At 55.0% G+C, this 15,769-nt stretch overlaps 1 protein-coding gene across 8 annotated transcripts in view; it reads right to left on the bottom strand.

Moving 5' to 3' along the window:
• The window catches only part of RPS6KL1 (ribosomal protein S6 kinase like 1), a 19,174-nt gene extending 3,405 nt beyond the window's left edge, over window positions 1–15,769 (bottom strand). For 2 of the 8 annotated variants that reach the window (XM_057488323.1, XM_057488322.1), the window contains exons 1-8: window positions 15,651–15,769; window positions 14,048–14,328; window positions 12,633–12,757; window positions 11,670–11,762; window positions 6,213–6,345; window positions 4,834–5,442; window positions 4,105–4,429; window positions 2,688–2,783 (exon numbers count right to left, since the gene is read on the bottom strand). In XM_057488323.1, coding sequence (XP_057344306.1) covers window positions 4,251–4,429; window positions 4,834–5,442; window positions 6,213–6,345; window positions 11,670–11,762; window positions 12,633–12,757; window positions 14,048–14,312 — 1,404 coding nt within the window. In that variant the 5' untranslated portion in view covers window positions 14,313–14,328; window positions 15,651–15,769 and the 3' untranslated portion in view covers window positions 2,688–2,783; window positions 4,105–4,250. Of the gene's footprint in view, window positions 1–101; window positions 2,392–2,687; window positions 2,808–2,834; window positions 3,269–4,104; window positions 4,430–4,833; window positions 5,443–6,212; window positions 6,346–6,737; window positions 6,786–11,669; window positions 11,763–12,632; window positions 12,758–14,047; window positions 14,329–15,650 lie in introns of those variants that run through there. The other 6 variants (XM_036913168.2, XM_057488320.1, XM_057488321.1 and 3 more) reach the window with 6 other exon arrangements.

The following is a 15,769-nucleotide window of genomic DNA, read 5'->3' as shown; positions in this document are numbered from 1 at the left end:
TGTCACATGTATCAAGATGCTCAAGGGCAGTAAGAACATGTGAGAGTCCGTTTCCTGGGAGCGGTGACCTGGAGGGTGAGTAGACAGGGTTGGGAGCTAACCTGGGCTGCCTGCAGGTAATACAATCTCTTGCTTGCAGTGATACAATCTCTGTATGAAGGACTGTCACAGTAACTGTGGTTCTGTCTCTACATAGGAAAAAAAAGCATTCAGTGAAAGGAAGAATTTTAGAATTGCCAGGTCTGGGGCATGGTGCTAGAAGCTTTAATTGTTCTAGTAAACCTACAAAGGAGGTGTGATTAGCCCTATTTTATTTGAAGGTGGTAGACTATAAGCCCTGTAAGGACCACAGTATTCAAAACTCAAGGCCTAGCCACCTCAGAACCTGTCCTAGGTGTTCAGTGTTCGCTATATGGATGAGGCCCAGAAGTTCCAGAAGCAACTTGTGCTTTGTGCAGCAGTGGTTGGAAGTGATCCAGCCTGACTTAGTGTAGCAAAAGGGACACAGACTTCTGAACTGACTCCGCCAGGCTTTGACCAGGTTCTATCATTAACCTCTGAACAGGAACCACCATCCATCTCATGGGGTCACTGTGAGTATTAAACCAGTATTCCCCGCCCAAGCCTGTCACCCTCTCCCAAGACTTCTCATCCCTATTTTATTTCCCACAGATCCCAGTAGGCACTACGTGCCAGCATTTCCCTTCAGGTGCAAAGCTGCTCTGCAGGGCAGAGGCTGACATGCCATATACTACCAGCTCTGCTTCCTACTTGCTAGCAGACTCCAAGCTCATTCTTGGCTATCCTGGAGCTTCTCTGTGAGAGCCTCCCAATTTCCTGGTTCCAGCAGGGCTGTTCTCACTGTACTAATGAGGCAAGGACACCATAGGCAACAGCAGGCTTTATTGGGAGGTGGAGGGTTCTATAGGCAAGCCCCAGGGAAAGCCACATAGGCTGTGTGCGTTCCCATGTCCTTGCTGACCGAGTCCTCCTGGCCTCCCCACAGCCCAGGAGCATGCCCCAAGTTAGGCCTTCACAGACTGGAGAACAGTGTCCGAGGCGCCACCTGGTGGTGTCAGGGACACGCTGGAAGGAGTTGGGACCAGAGGTCTGCTGGAAGTTTCTGTCTTAGGTGCCCCACCCCAGTGACAGTGTGAGTCCTGAGTGGAATGGGCGAGCCTCCAAACCTGGGGAAGGGACCGTCTTTGGGGGTAACTACCCCAGGCTCTAAAGAAACCGGAAATATCTTGCTTCTAGCTAGAAACTTCGGCACTCAGTGTGTCTTGTGATTTCTCATTTTAAAAGGGGATGGGGTCACAGTGCACTATGAATTGAGTGGAGCCTAAGACTAAAATGCAAAATGGTAAATGGAAAATGCCTGAGAAGGGAACCCTAATGGGCACAACTTATCTTAACAGCTTCACCCTGAAGGCTGATTCATGGTTTCTCAGACCCATCGGGGCAGGCTCCCTGCAGTCCACGCCGGTGGACTACCTGCGCAAAAGATCTCCTTACTCTGTTTTCAAAACTGCTTTAAGCGGCAAGCTGTGCATTCCCCCCTCTTCCCATTCCTCCTTATCCTTACTGTGTTCCCCTCCCTCTTGCTCCAAAGTCTAAAATCACAAGATAGGGGGCATGGTAAGGAGGGGGGAGTGGATCACCCTGTCCCCCATTTCACCCAATGCCCACTACAGATGTCCTTCCTGCTTCCCTGGCCTGCTCACCCCAGCAGGTGTAGCCTGGTAGAAGAGGCCCACTTAGCATGGCTGTGATGACCAGCCAGAGAGCCCTGGTTTGGGTCCACTGAGCCAGTGGACTGATATCCTGAGAAGAGACTCCAGAGATGTCCCAAGTGGGACACATAATGAGTCACAAAACCTGGTCAGCTAAGCAGATGGTCAGTAGTCCAGCGCTAAGGAGGCAGAGGCACCCTTTAACACAGGTCTGCATTCAAGGTACAGGGTGTGCACAACAGATACCTGCTGAGTGATGGGTGGAGGGCTCCAAGCCACTGAGCAGGGGGAGATCTCCCTGCCCAACCCTCCCCCTCAGCAGTGACCACAGTGGGTTTCTCCAAGAGCTGGTTGGGCATTCCCTAGGCCCTTCCTGGGCAGTGGCAGTTACTTCTGAGGCCCAAGGGAGGGGGCTGACCAGGAAAGGCTGCTGCCCTGCATTCTTTGCCTGAGGGTCACTGAGTAGAAGGGCCAGCTCAGGGCGGCAGGCAGGAAGAGGGGAGATCCAGACCAGTCCAGCTGCTTCTGTTGCCTGCTCCACCCGCCCTTACCCCACCAGTTTGCTCCACTGGGTGGTACTGAAAAAGGGGTGGGACTTGAGCTTGTTGACACCACCTCCTCCAGCACCCAGGCGCAGGGTGGGATCAAACTGCAGCAGCTGAGGAGGAAGACCCAGTAAGCCCCGAGAGGCCTTCCCAGCCTCTTTGCTGAGGCCTCGGGGGACCTCTGGGGACTCCCAGTCATCAGGGCCCTGGGGCTGCCAGCCCGGCCCACAGAACCTCTGTACCCTGGGGAACACTGGTATTGTTCGGCCACCAGCATATAGGAATTCCTTGTCCCTATGACCCTCCTGCACCCACATCAGACATCTAGTCAGCAGTACACACAGGGTTCTGCCCTCTCAGCACCCACCCCTAGGCCAAGAAGCTTCCCTCGAGACCAGCTGTACCTCACCTCAGTCAGCAGGGAGGCTGCTGGGCGACTGAGCCACTTGGGCAGCTGCAGCCGGGTGTGGGCCTGGATTCCTGAAGGGTGGCTCTGGGACAGTGCCTGGGAAGACACAGGGAGGGGCCTCTGAGGAGGCAACTCTAGGGAAGTCTGGACACTCCAGGGGCAGCCAGGATTTTACTTTTTCCCTGTGTCATCCCTTGGATATGATGACGATTGGATCGTTGCCTTCTGCTTTGATTCTACTATGTACTAGGCTGGGGAAGATGCCTGCCATCCATTATCTGTAATTTCCACAACTAAGTATGAATATTCCCATTTTAAAGACAAGAAGCAGGCTCAGAGAGGTAAAGAGACTTGTGCTGAGGTCAGGGTTTGAACCCACGTATCTTTTGGCTCTAAGCTTGCTAGAAGCATCGATCTTGGGTTGCAGTCAGGGCAGGCATTCTATCAGGAACATGTCTCTTTATAGGAAAAAGATCTCCACAGGCTATTCATTTGCCAGCCAACCATGGTATGCTGCTGGCAGGGCCAAGCAGGGCTGTGGTAGGGGAAGAAGGCAGGACCTCTGCTCCAGAAGGGTGCAGCTTTGGAGAGCAGAGAGGTCTGTCAGGTGGTCAGGAAGAGCCTCAAGAAGCAACCAAGAGGAAGGGCCAGGAACCCTGGGCTGGAGGGGGCTGGGGCCCGGGAGACTGAGAGGAGACAGCTGCTCTGGGGGTGGGTGTCTGCAGCCAGGGTTTTCAGAGGCCCTGGCTTCTGGACAAAAACAGGAGGGAGCCAGGAGGGACTGGTCAGCTCTGGACTTCAGGTCACACTGCACCCACTCCTGTCCTTTCCTGCTCAAATGCAGTTTGGCCTACTCCCTGGTTGCCTGACCTAGGCAGCCCCAGGTGCGGTGCTGAGCTCATCAGGGAGGATGGAGGGCAGAGGCCACTGTCCTGAGCAGGGGCGTTTACGGGGGAGCTTTGAACTCTTGGCTGACCCAGGCTGGACAGGGCAGCTGCTGGCCTGGGTGAAGGAGGCCCTCTCTCCTATTTTCCCCCCTAAGTCTCTGGGTTACAGGTTAGAAGGGTGGGGGTGGGGCAGCAGTGGGGAGGAAGCTGGGGGCATGATGATTCAATGGCTTCCCAGGGAAAAAGGACTGTGTCAAATTCCATACTCCCTCCACCCAGGCATTTTCTTTGAGAAACCTTCCCTGACCACTCCAACTCAACTCCTAGTCATGGAAGTTGACAGTCTCACTAATGTGGTGGGAGTGCTAAGTGTGTCCATGGCCTGGGTGGGAGTGGCTTCCTGTGTCTCCCATGGCCTGTGGGGGCATCTAGGCTGGCAGAGCTCAATAGCCAGGGCATGGGTGGACTAAGCCCCCTTCCTGCACCTATGGACACCCACAAGGGCTCCAACACCCTGCCCAGCCACTCACCATTCCGGTCAGCAATTCATACAGCAGAGACCCAAAGCTCCACCAATCACAGGCTTCCGTCAGCTCAGAAATCCCACCTACCTCTGGGAACAAGAACATACAGGTCACGGCCTTACCCAAGGGGGCAGGTCTCAGTTCTACTTATCTCACCCAGACTTGGCACTTTCCCCATCATCCTCAACCCACCTAAGGGCACCCCTGAGATTTAGGGTCCTGGGACCTTCCCCCTTCTTGCCTGGGGCGCTATAGAGGTTGTCCAAAGCCTCTCCGCAGCACTGGGGCTCCACCTCTGACCACTGGCCAAAATACGTGAGCCGGATGTGACCTTTTCGTCCGATGTGTGTAGAAAGGAGTAAGAAGAGGACAAAAATTACAGTGAATCATCACTGAGCAGCTGGCATGGGGAAGCAGACTCCAGGGCCCCCCCAACAAACAGGATAGGAGCCAGTGGTAGTGTGGGGCAGAGCCTCCCTAGGGTATGACTCCTGAGGCCCAGACACAACCAGGTATTCATAGGAGCTGCTGCCCTGGACTCTTGCGGGGAAAGGGGCTTCCTTCCCAAGCTCAACCTTGGCCGCCTAGATTCAGCAAACTCCTGGATGCAAAGGCCTTGTGGTGGCATGGGCAGAAGCAGGCCCTTCATTTGGGGAACTCGGGTTCTGTCTTGAGGCCTGTGGGTAGGACTGTGCGGGTGGCCCACTCCTTTCTCCCCAGGCCCGGGGCACCTACCTGCCTGGTCCAGGAGCAGGTTCCTGGGGTTGAGGTCCCGGCACAGCACCCCCTGCTCATGCAGCGCCTCTAGGGCCACCAGCGTCTCTGCTGCCCACTGCTTCACCTGCTCTTCCCGCACATTCCAGGCACCCCCGCTGAGCCCCAGGCTCCCGCCATCCATCGAGGGGTGGCTCTGACCTCTGCCATGGCCATAGCCCCCCAGCACCCGGGCAGCTCCCTCTTGAACCCAAGGGAGCCCCCAGGAGGGCCCCATGTCCGATCTCTGGCCAGGTCCCTGCCTGGCTTGGAGGTGCTGGGGGCCACTTGGGGCCTTTGGAAGTTCTGAGGGGTAGGAAGTGTGGGTCCTGGCTGGGGGTTCACCTCCAGCCTCTCTCTGGGGACTGATGTGTGGGGCCCCCCTGTTAGGGGGAAAGCTCTGAGAAGTCCAGGGGGGCTTTAGGGGGATTCTGTCCTGCAGGCGGGTATGGCTCCAGGGGAGCAGCGCTGGGGGCCGGAGGCTGACAGATTCGTTGAGCGGAGCCTTCATCCTCTCCAGGCTGGAGCCAGACCTGGGCCCAGACTGTGGAGGGTGCGCCTGGGAGAGCAGGTGGGACCAGAGAGTGCCTCCTGGGCCCCACAGAAGGAGCGGCAAGCATGGGGACAGGGGAGAAAAAGGCATGGGCACCAGGTCCCTATCCCCACTCCAACCTGGCCTGCATCCTGGGCATGGACCCTCTGCTTCAGGTCCTCACCCCTGCTCCCTCCCTGAGCCTAGAATGCCCTCTCCCCTCCTCTTGATTCACCGAAAGAAGACCCATAACCTAGCACAAAAATGGTGCTTAACCCCTAAGTAGTTGTAGGTTATTGGTCATGACCTGGGGGGTGAGTTCACGAGTGTTCAGTATATTCCAAGTTTTTGTTTTTAAGGGAGGATAGTGTAGTGAAATTTAAGTAAGTAAAATAAAAGAAGGCCAGGCACAGACCTGCAATGACTTTACGTCATGACCCTATACCTCATTAAAAAATTCATCGCTATAATAGGTGATCAGTAGCTATCCCAGTCCTGTCCTTACAGTGTCAGTCACCACCATCCCACGTGCCACTCCAAAGGATGGGCACAGACAAGACAAACGAGAAGTCATGGCTGGAGAAATGGTGACAAAAGGGACAACTGCATACACGCCCCCCTGTCCACCCAGCCTGTGCACATCCTCCCCAGGACACCCCCTGCTCCCTTGGCCCCACACAGAGGCTCACAGCAGCCCAGCGCTGCCATTCAGCCTCCAGGAGGGCTAGGTTCTCTGTGCTGCACAGAAGCAAGGCACCCTGGCCCTGGGCCTGGCACGTGAAGGCCATGGAAGAGAAGAGCATCCCCAAGGCCCAAGGAGGGCCCTCACCTTGCACGTGCTCCAGGTGCAGGAAGATGGAGTCCTCACTCACGAAGTAGCGCAGCAGCTTGGTCATGTAGGGGACACCACGTGGGATGATGGTCTGCCGCTCCCGGCTCACTGCATGGGACCTGGACAGGCTCTGGGGATGAGACAGGGCAACTGGGGACAGGCAGAGGCTGCTCTGCTCGGGCACATGCTAGTCCCGGCTTCTGGGGCAACCAGATGAGGGATGGGAGTCACCCTGAGGAGCAACTGCCTCCCCCGCATCCCCACCCATTCCTGACCTGGCCCTCACCCCTATTTCTACCATGGAATCCAGGTCCTCCACCTCTGGGCCAAGAAGGAGGCAGTATACATGTGTCTGTCTCAGAGGCAGACATGCCCAGGGCAAAGAAAGCAGCTTTTGGATTTGGAGGGAGCATGGGCTTCAGATATAGGTCTGGATAGGAGGGTTTCCAGAGGACAGAGGTTTCCAGCAGCTCTGAGAAAGTTCCAGGAGATGTAGAAGGGCAGGGGCTGGGCGGCACCTGCCTTCACCACGAAGGTTCTTCCAGTTGCTCGGTCCTGGACCAGCTGCACCTGCCAAGGTCCAGAAGGCCCCAGTCAAGGCACATGCTAGTTCTGGGGTTCCACAGCCCCAGCCCCAGCCCCCAGGTTCCTCCACTGAGGCCAACTCACTCCAGGGACAGCACAGACTTTTGTGGTGCAGATACGTCCCACCCCCCCTACCCCCCCCACCACAAGCTGACATGGATCCTGTCCTGCTCATCACCCTTGTTAGACTTGCAGGTCTTAGCTCAGGTGCCACCTCTTCCAGGAAGCCCTCCCAACCCTCAAGCCAGGCTGGGTCCTCTAATCTGTCTCCAGTGCTCTGTGGGATCCTAAGAGAAGCCCTATCACACCATGGCTGACTTCCCTTCTCCCCACTGCACTGTGATCTCTGAGGGCAGGGCCCACACTGTCCAGCCCTGTACTCCAAGAGCTCTGCACACAGTATAGGGATATAGTAGGAGCCTCGCACAGGCATGGGGAGTGGTATATCCTGTAGGGTCTATGGGCATCACCACTAGAAGGGACCTCAGATCCAGTTACCTCCTCTGATCTCTCTTTTTTTAAAATTTTTTATTAAGGTATTATTGATATACAGTCTTACTCTGATCTCTTATTTTACAGATGAGCCAGCTGAGACTCTGCAGTGTGGCCCCAGGTCACCCACAGGCCCAGCCATACCTGGAAGCATAAGGGCTTAGCATGTTCCTTCAGGTCTCTTCCCCTGCCTGCCCTCTGTCCCTTCTTTTAAATAGACTTTTTTTCTGGAGGCTGTCTTTGGAGGGCAGCCCGCTCCTGTGGGTTCATTAGAGTGGCCCACCTGTTTGGAGTTGTCCAAACAGCGTGGACCCCAGCCACAGGAGACGGCATGCTGCGCATGTCAGGGCAGGAAGGCGGAAGACTTGGCCCAGATAAGGGGCGTGTGGGGGCAAGACCAGCACGCTGGTTTGTTACCAAGTGACATTGCCTCTCTGAACCTTGTTCTTGACTGCAAAATGGGGTCACAGCAGTACCTCCTGCAGGTCAGAGGAAGATCCTATTAAAACAGGTCACTCAAGCACAGCAGTAGCCTGTGCTGGCCTCAGGATGTGTAGTGATTATTACTAATACTATTGCAGAGAAACTCCCCTTTGGCTGTCCAGTGCTGACTCTGTGCTAAGCACTTTATATAGATTATTTAATTTTATCGCCACAGCCCTACCAGGTGAGTGTTATTAGTGATCCATTTTATCGATGAAGAAACTGAGGTTCAGAGAAGTTATGTTGCCTATCCCACTGATAAAAAGTGGTAGAGCACGGTGTTCCCAGAGCCCTGCAACACATGGCACAACCAGGTGACCTTGGCAAAACCACGTGCCGTTTCCCCAGGTCCCTCTTCAGTGAAATGAAGGCAGTGGACTAGATGAGCACAGGGGCCCTCCCTGCAGCAGGAGTGAGGTGTCCCTTCTGGCCACTAGAGGTCTCTCCCTCAACAGCCAGGGACCGAACCCAGCCTGGCCCCACAAACAGCCAAATTTGTGCACTGTTTGAAAAAGAAAGGAAAGGAAACTCTGGGGTCATTTAGGAGAACAGAGTTTCCCACAAGTACTGACACCACAGATAATTCCCCTCTGTCTCTTGCCAAATGGGATTCCCTACCACCTCATCCTGGGCAAGTGGAGTCAAAACACCAGCAGTGAAGTTTGGGGAAGCCAGAAATAAAATTAATCGGTACATCAAAACAAGTGTGTTCAAACATTTATATATAAAACCTGCCTATCTAGAAAAAGACCAAAACAGTAACAGTAATTATCTTGGAATTAGGTAGGATGCTGGAGAAAAAAAGAATATATCTTTCTCTCTCAAAAGGGAGCATTTTCCCATTAAACCAAGGAAACAATATATCCTCTTATTTTTTGCTCAGTGCTATGGGGGACAGAGCCTTAGCTAGTCACTTGAGTTCTGTGAACCTCAGTTTCATTCTCTGTTAAGACAATTACTGATACAGTTCTGCCCAACAGAACTTTCTGCCCTAAAGGAAATATTATATATCTGCACTGTCCAATAGGGAAGCCATCAGCCATATGGGGCTTATTGAGTCCTTGAAATATGGCTGGTGCAACTGAGAAACACAATACTTAATTTTAATTTAAATCATCTTTCGTGGCTAGCAACTACTTTATCAGACTGCACAGTGTAAAGCTTTTTTCCCCAGGGTGGCTGAGGGATTAATGCAACAGCCTTGCAAACAGGAACATGTCTAATGTCAAGTGCATATTGCTGTTGGGCAGATGGGAGCCAGTTCAGGGTACCTGCCTTCAATCTTTTAAAAGAGGAAAACCTTTTTTTTAAAAAAAAGAAACCCACTGAGTTCTGGGATCTGGGGACAGTTATAGCTTTGGTGAAACACATTAACCCTTTCTTTAAAAAACCCCAAAGTATCAAAATCTCAGGAGGAATTGCCAGGTTCTCAAACTCCAAGGCCCACAGGGGCTGGGCATGTGAGGCCCGTGCACAGGGCACGGACAGGGGCAAACTGGAAGGCTGGTGCCCCATTAAAGGCCCCTCCTCCACTCCCTGCCACCCCACGGAGCTATAAGCCAACAGGTCCAGACCTTCCCATTTTTCAGGAGAAGCAGGAAAGCAGGCTTCTACATGAAGTCATATAGAAACCTGACAATTGTTAAATGTTGGTAACTAAAAAAAAAAAAACCACTCCTGTGTTCAAGTCAAAAAACAGTAAGTGACTTGGATGGCTTTTTCTTCCCCATCCCTGACTCAGAGCCTGGCCCCTGGACAAGGCTCAGCAAATATGTAGTGGTATCTCCCAGGCTTTCCATGCTCCCTAAGAGCAGGCCCCCGGGTATTCTGGCCAGCTGCCTACCTAGTTCCTGACCCATCCATCTCACTGTCCCCAGCCAACCCCTACTGATGCCAGCCAGTATCTCTTAAGATGCCAGTACTGCCCCCAGCCAGGTAAACCCTAGCAACCAGGCATCCTTTGGGATGCTCAAGGTTTCCTGAGCGAGCCCCTGGCTCCTCCCTGGTTCTGCAGGCTGCTGCTGGCCCACTTCGCCCTCCTGTCCAGATCTGCCTGGGCAGAGTTGTGGAATGGAACAGACAGCACAGCCAGGCCTGGCTGCAGGGACCTGGGCCCAGGGGCCCCAACACCTCTCCTAATTTGGGGAAATTGGTGTTCCCCAATTTGGAAATGACACAGGCAAAGGAAGGAGGATATCAGGAGGTGGGGAGTGGGGGGCAGGTAAATTCAGTGCTCAAGGAAAGAGGGAAGAAGGAAAGCAGGGCAATCTCAGAAGACAGTGATTGGGTTTGGCTTTATTTAACTTGTGTTTTCCATAAGCACTGGTCTCAGAATAGCAGATTCTGAAAATGCTTTGCATATGCATGTCCTGGGGTTAAACAAATTCAGGGAATTCTGTCTTGGAAACTCTAGGTGAACATTTGCATGCTAACAGTTCTGGAAACTATCATTAAAAAAACAAAGTAATGTAACAATACAGTTTCCCAAATTTGTGTGACCCAGAACCCCTCTATCCACAACACCTGTGGTTCAGTGGGATCCCATGCAGGGAAATGGTGGTGGCAGTCACCTCCCCCGGCTGTCTGTGGGAGTGGCTGTGCTCGGCTGTGCTCGGCTGACACCGTTAGCGCAGAGGGAGGGAAGACTGCTGGAAGCAGGCTGGGCCTCGGCTAACAGACGGGGCCTGTGCCAGGGGCCTGGGAGAAGCAGCTGAGCAAGGCTGGGGGGCCGGACGCCTGCACGCCTCCAGCGCACTCCTATCACTGGCATTAGAGCCATCAAACACGTATCAAATTTTAGCGTGTGCCAAGCCTTTCCCAAAAATTATTTCATTTTATTTCCCACACACATACCCCTCTGGGGCTGGTGGGGGGAGATTCTTACCCACTTACAGCTGCAGATGAGGAGACCTACCCCGAAGGGGCGAAGGGCTATGTGGGCCACATGGTGCAGTGCCTGGACAGCCCTTCATCCTCTGGTGAGCAGGGAAGCCCACCCTGGCCTCCTTCCCTCTCTGGGCTCCCAGCCCCATCAAAGTCCCCCCATGAGTGTTTAAAGTACAGATTCCTGGCTCAGACCAAGAAACTCTGACTCTACAGGTCTGGGGTGGAGCCTGGCATCTGTATTTTTAGGAAGCTCCCCAGGTGACTCTGATAAACAGCCAATTTGAGAAAGAACCCCTTTAGCAACAAATCAGCCATCCCTGGAATGGGACAGGAAGCAATCAAATATTGGCTCAAACCTCATCTGACCCAGCCATTCATCTTCTGACTCCCTCCCTTTCATGGGTGTCCCAAGTATGGGTTCCTGTCTGCCCTGAATTAAGGGAAAGGGCCCCAGATGGGGTTGAGATGAGGTGGGGTGTGGGAGAGAAAGATAGAGTTGCCCAAGCTCCAGATGATGCTGCGGCCAGCGGGGACCCTCTGCAGGACAGGTTTCTGCAGATGAGCATGCCCCCCACAGGAACTTCTCTCTGGGCTTGGTGGGGAGACGCTGGGCCCCAGCTCGGGGATTCAGGGAGAGCAGGGTGGGGCCTGTGGGAAGCTGGCAGTGGGCATGAGCAGGGCAGTGTGTGCGACAGGGTGCCCAGCACAATGCTGCGGCACAGCGTCTCCTGTGGCCTCTGTCTTCAGTCTTGGAGGGAGTGGTTTTCTATCTGAGCTGGAGGACTGTGGAGGGGGGTTGTCTGCCACTTTTGTTTGTTTTCCTTTCCAGGACTGACTGGTCTGTGCTGGGGTGGGGAACCACTGGACACAGCTGTGCCCTCCCCTTGGACCCTTTACCCCATCTCCAGCCCCCTCTGGGGGAGAAGCAGCAGCTGCTCTCTCCCCCGACCCGCCACTTCCAATTGTACTTGTCATTTCCCCGCACACCATGGGCATTTGCTCGCTCACCTTCCCGATGACCCCAACCACTCTGCAGCCCCTCAGCTGTTCCAGGGCAGAGCTCAGTGTGCGGATGGGCCGGAGCCTCAGGCTGCTAAAACCCTGTGGAGGTAGAAGACGGGACGCGCAGGCTCAGGGCCCAGCCCCCCAGCCACTGCCTTGTCACCCGGCAGCGGGCAGGCCACAGCCAGCAGGACTGTGGTACGGCAGCCCCCACCTCCCAGGGACAGGAGGAGTGGAGAAGCTGGCCCTGGCTGGCAGAGCCCACACTGATCCTGGGGGCCATGCTGTCCTCCCTCAGCCCCACCCAGACTTCCAACAAGGCCCAGGAATTCTTGGGGCTTCAGAAACCCCCTCTCAAAAGCCCCATCCACAGTAGACAGATGATCTAGGGGTGGGGAAATAATCTGGGAACAGAGAACATGCCTGGAAGACCAAGGCATGCAGCCCAGTGAGCTGCTTTGGGGAAAAGCAACTTTCTAAGATGCCGTGAGCCTCGGAGGGGGCTGTGTGTGTCTGCGCATGTCTGTGGGCAGGAGAAGTCTGTGTGCATTTTCAGCCCTTTCTGAGTGTCCACTGGGTTAGGAAAAGCTGTATGGGAAGAGTATTGTGCACATTCGTGTCCGCACACATTCATGTGCAAATGTGTACATGAGCGGGTATTCACATCTGCTCCAAGTACACACTGCAACCCATTCAAATGCAAATGGATCTGGGAGATTGCCTGTGTATACACGTGAGCATGGGTACAAACCGTGTGGAAGGGTGGGGAGATGTGCATGAACTCTGTGCAGGGAGGGTGTGGTACTGGACCGGAGAGGACGCACTAAGTGTGTGAAAATGAATGAACTATGGCGGGTGAGGGAGAGAGAAGCCAGAAGGCAGACAGGCCTGGCCCCACCATCCCCGCTCTGCTGGAGGTCCAGGCTGTAGGGTGCCAGCCCGCGGGCCTGTGGGGAGGTGACTCCTCACCACAGCAGGGCTGCCTCCGCTGCCCGGCGTCCTTTGCAGGTGGCAATTGAAGATCTCCTCTGCCCGCCGCAGATACTTGGCAATTTTCAGCTTTACTGCCTCACAGCGCTCCTTGTTGGGGTCGACTATGGGGAGAAAGGGTCACCAGGGCCCACCCCGGCCTTGGGGGGCTGGGGTTCCAGCTCCCACTGCCTGCCTCTGCCCTCTGCAGAAGAGTGCTCAGGTCTGAGGCTGCCCAGAAGAACCTGCCCCCACACCTGTTTTGGAGCCCCCCTCCGGATGGGGGACCAGGGTGGAAGAAGGAAGGTGGAGGAGAGGCTGGGAACCATGGTCCCCCCTCAGCCTGCAGCTTTACTGTTGGCACCCACCACCTCACTGGCTGCCATCAGACCCTGGAAGGGACAGAGTGGGGATTTCCACGTCCATTTTTGGAGGATGAGGCAGAAGCTCCCAGAGAGCGTGCATTCTTCCATCTCTGCTGCCCAGCGTGAAGAAGGCCCAAATGGGGACCAGGATTAGAGGATGAAGGAATTCACCAGATAGACTCGTAGCCCAGGTATTGAGGATCTCATCCGCAGAAGGGGTAGAAAGCCGGTGAGTCAAGGCCCAACCCCCACCCTCAGGAGTCTCAAACTGGCCACAGAACAGCCTCCCCCATGGCTGGGAAATGTCTCACTTTGCCCTGCAAGGGCCACCCTCTCACCTCTGGGCCTTGGCTGTTTCTCTCTGGAGCACCACCCAGCCCTTCAGCTGGACAATGCACCTACCATCCTTCAGTGCTCAGATTAGAGTTCTGACTTCTAGAAAATACCCTATGCCGCTGAGCCTGGCCTCAGTTTCCCCTTCCCTCCCTTCACTTCCTCCTTGTTGCTCTTCTCACCTGGGGCTTAACTGTCCATCATCAACTCATCAGTCTTCTCCCACTACAACAAGCAAGCCCCCAGAGGGCAGGAACCCAGCCCAGCTCTGAGGAGTAGTGGGTGGTGGGCAGAGTGGGGAGGGGGCAGGCAAGCACAGTGGGTCAAGCGTACAGCCTCTGAGGCCAAAACTATTCAAACCCCAGCTTTGCCACTGTGGAACCTTATGCAAGCTATTTAACTGTCCTGTGCCTCAGTTTCCTTATCTGGAAAATAGGAATAAAAATAATTCCCATATACTTGGAACTACATGCAACAATATATATAGTAATTTCTATTACTATGAGTCTCAAATGAGTTAATATAGGTAAACCCCTTAGACCAGTGTCTGGTGCATAGGAACTTTAATAAATGCTAGCAGTTATTACTGTCCTTCACAGAAGCCCTGCAGGGCCAACATAGAGCCCTGTTCACCCAACACGCATGGACAGAAGATGGGACAAGCTTTGAGCCGGCCCATCCCCAGAGGCCCGTGGCCCTGCCCTGCCCAGCCCTTACCGTGCATGCCTCGCAGCAAAACGTCCACACCATTCTGGTAGTGGTTGAAGGCTGCCTCATAGTCCTCACTGACATCGCGCTCCAGGGCCAGGTGGATCTGCGTGGCTGCATCCACCAGGTAGTCCTGCTTGGTCATGTCAGGTGCCCCTGGAGCCACCCGGTTGCGAATCTGCTCCAGGTACATGCGGGCCTGGGACCGTGCTCGTGAGCAAGGCTCAGGCTCAAGTCCAGAGCCAGGTGGACACTCACAGGCCACCAGGCTCATGGCTGCTGCCCTGTGGCTGCAACCCGGAAAAAACAGATGCATTAGGGGGGACCCAGCTGGGAACAGCACCCCATCTACACCCTGGTTTCCTCCACCGAACACTGGAGACTAATGCTCACTTCTAAAGGCCCTAGGGATCCTAGCTAAAGTGGTAATGTCCCTTCCAGAGCCAGCTCTTTCCGTGATGGGGGTAGTAATAGAATAACAATATGCTCGGGGTGCTTCCTTTCAATTCAAATCCAGTTCAACAAGTACTTCCTGAGTACCTACTATGTGTGAGCACTGAAGAGAGCCGAGGATATTTGTAATACAGAGCAGCCTTCGCAGGACCTCCACAGAGTAAATTGGGGTCTACTACAGTAATTCTGTGGAGGCCAAGCACTCTGGGGCCGAGGCAGGGGCCCTAGGCTCAAAGGCCAATCCTCACACTGTCCCTCCATTCTGCCTGTTCTTCTCTCCCTGCTCCTGCTATGGGAATCTCATTTATCCTTCAGGGTCCAGCTCAATGGCACCTCTTGGAACAGGATGGATTGCTCCTGCTTTATTTCACTTCCCTTGGTGCTGAGGTCTCTTTGGTTAGGGACTAAGGACCCCCACAAAGCCCAGCAGAAAGCTGGGCACAAGGCCAGGTCTTAAAGCCTGTGAGCAAATGAAATGATTGACTGGTAGATTCCAGACGGAGTTCAAGGGCTTCTTTGGCCCAGCCCTGGGAAGGGGATGGCTCTGTCCTCCGAGAAGGCCAGGAGGGCAGGAGGCCTCCGAGGGCCAGACAAGAGCCCCTCCCTGAGAAGTGTGTGACACAAGTGGTCAAAGGGATAAGAGCACTGGCTGCGAGAAGGGATAGGGCTCAGAGAGAAGCCAGCAGAGCTGCGTCCATCCCTCCTGCACCTTTGCTCTCAGGACCCATTGGGAAGAGGGGCAGGGCCCGAACTCTCAACCCTGGGCCATTTTGCCTCTGTGGAGAGACCGAAGAGAGAATAGGGTGGGTAGTGGGACGGGGAGGGAAACCCCTAGCCCCAGGACAGCGGGGAGCGCCCCCTGACCTGGCGGCGGCAGCGGTGGGAAAAAGGAGGGAGGGAAGCCGCACCCTCCGTGCTCCGCCTCGCCTCCAGGGACCTGCAGCTCTGAAGGCCTGTGTTGCAGCGCCAAGGCCGACCGGCTGCGCGGCTCGATAGGCCCCGGCTTCAGGACCCAGAGAGCGGCGCGTCAGGCCCGTGAGACCGCGACAAGAAAAGTGCACCGCCCCGCGGAGGAAGGCGGGCTGGGGGACTGAAAGGAGAGGGATCCTGCCCTGGCCAGAGGAGCATGGAGGAGGAGCCGGACAAACACCATACCTACCTGAGCCAAGAGCTCGGTCCGCGTCCAGACCTACCCGTGCCGCCACCTCCCCTTAATCCCCGCAGGCGCCGGTGCACCGCGGGCTGGGGCCTTGCACCCTCCAGCAAGGTGCGGGTATG

This window comes from Manis pentadactyla, chromosome 11, assembly GCF_030020395.1.
Source record: "Manis pentadactyla isolate mManPen7 chromosome 11, mManPen7.hap1, whole genome shotgun sequence".
Lineage (NCBI taxonomy): Eukaryota > Metazoa > Chordata > Mammalia > Pholidota > Manidae > Manis > Manis pentadactyla.
Note: the sequence above shows the minus strand (reverse complement) of the source record. Positions and strands in the feature narration are given on the sequence as shown.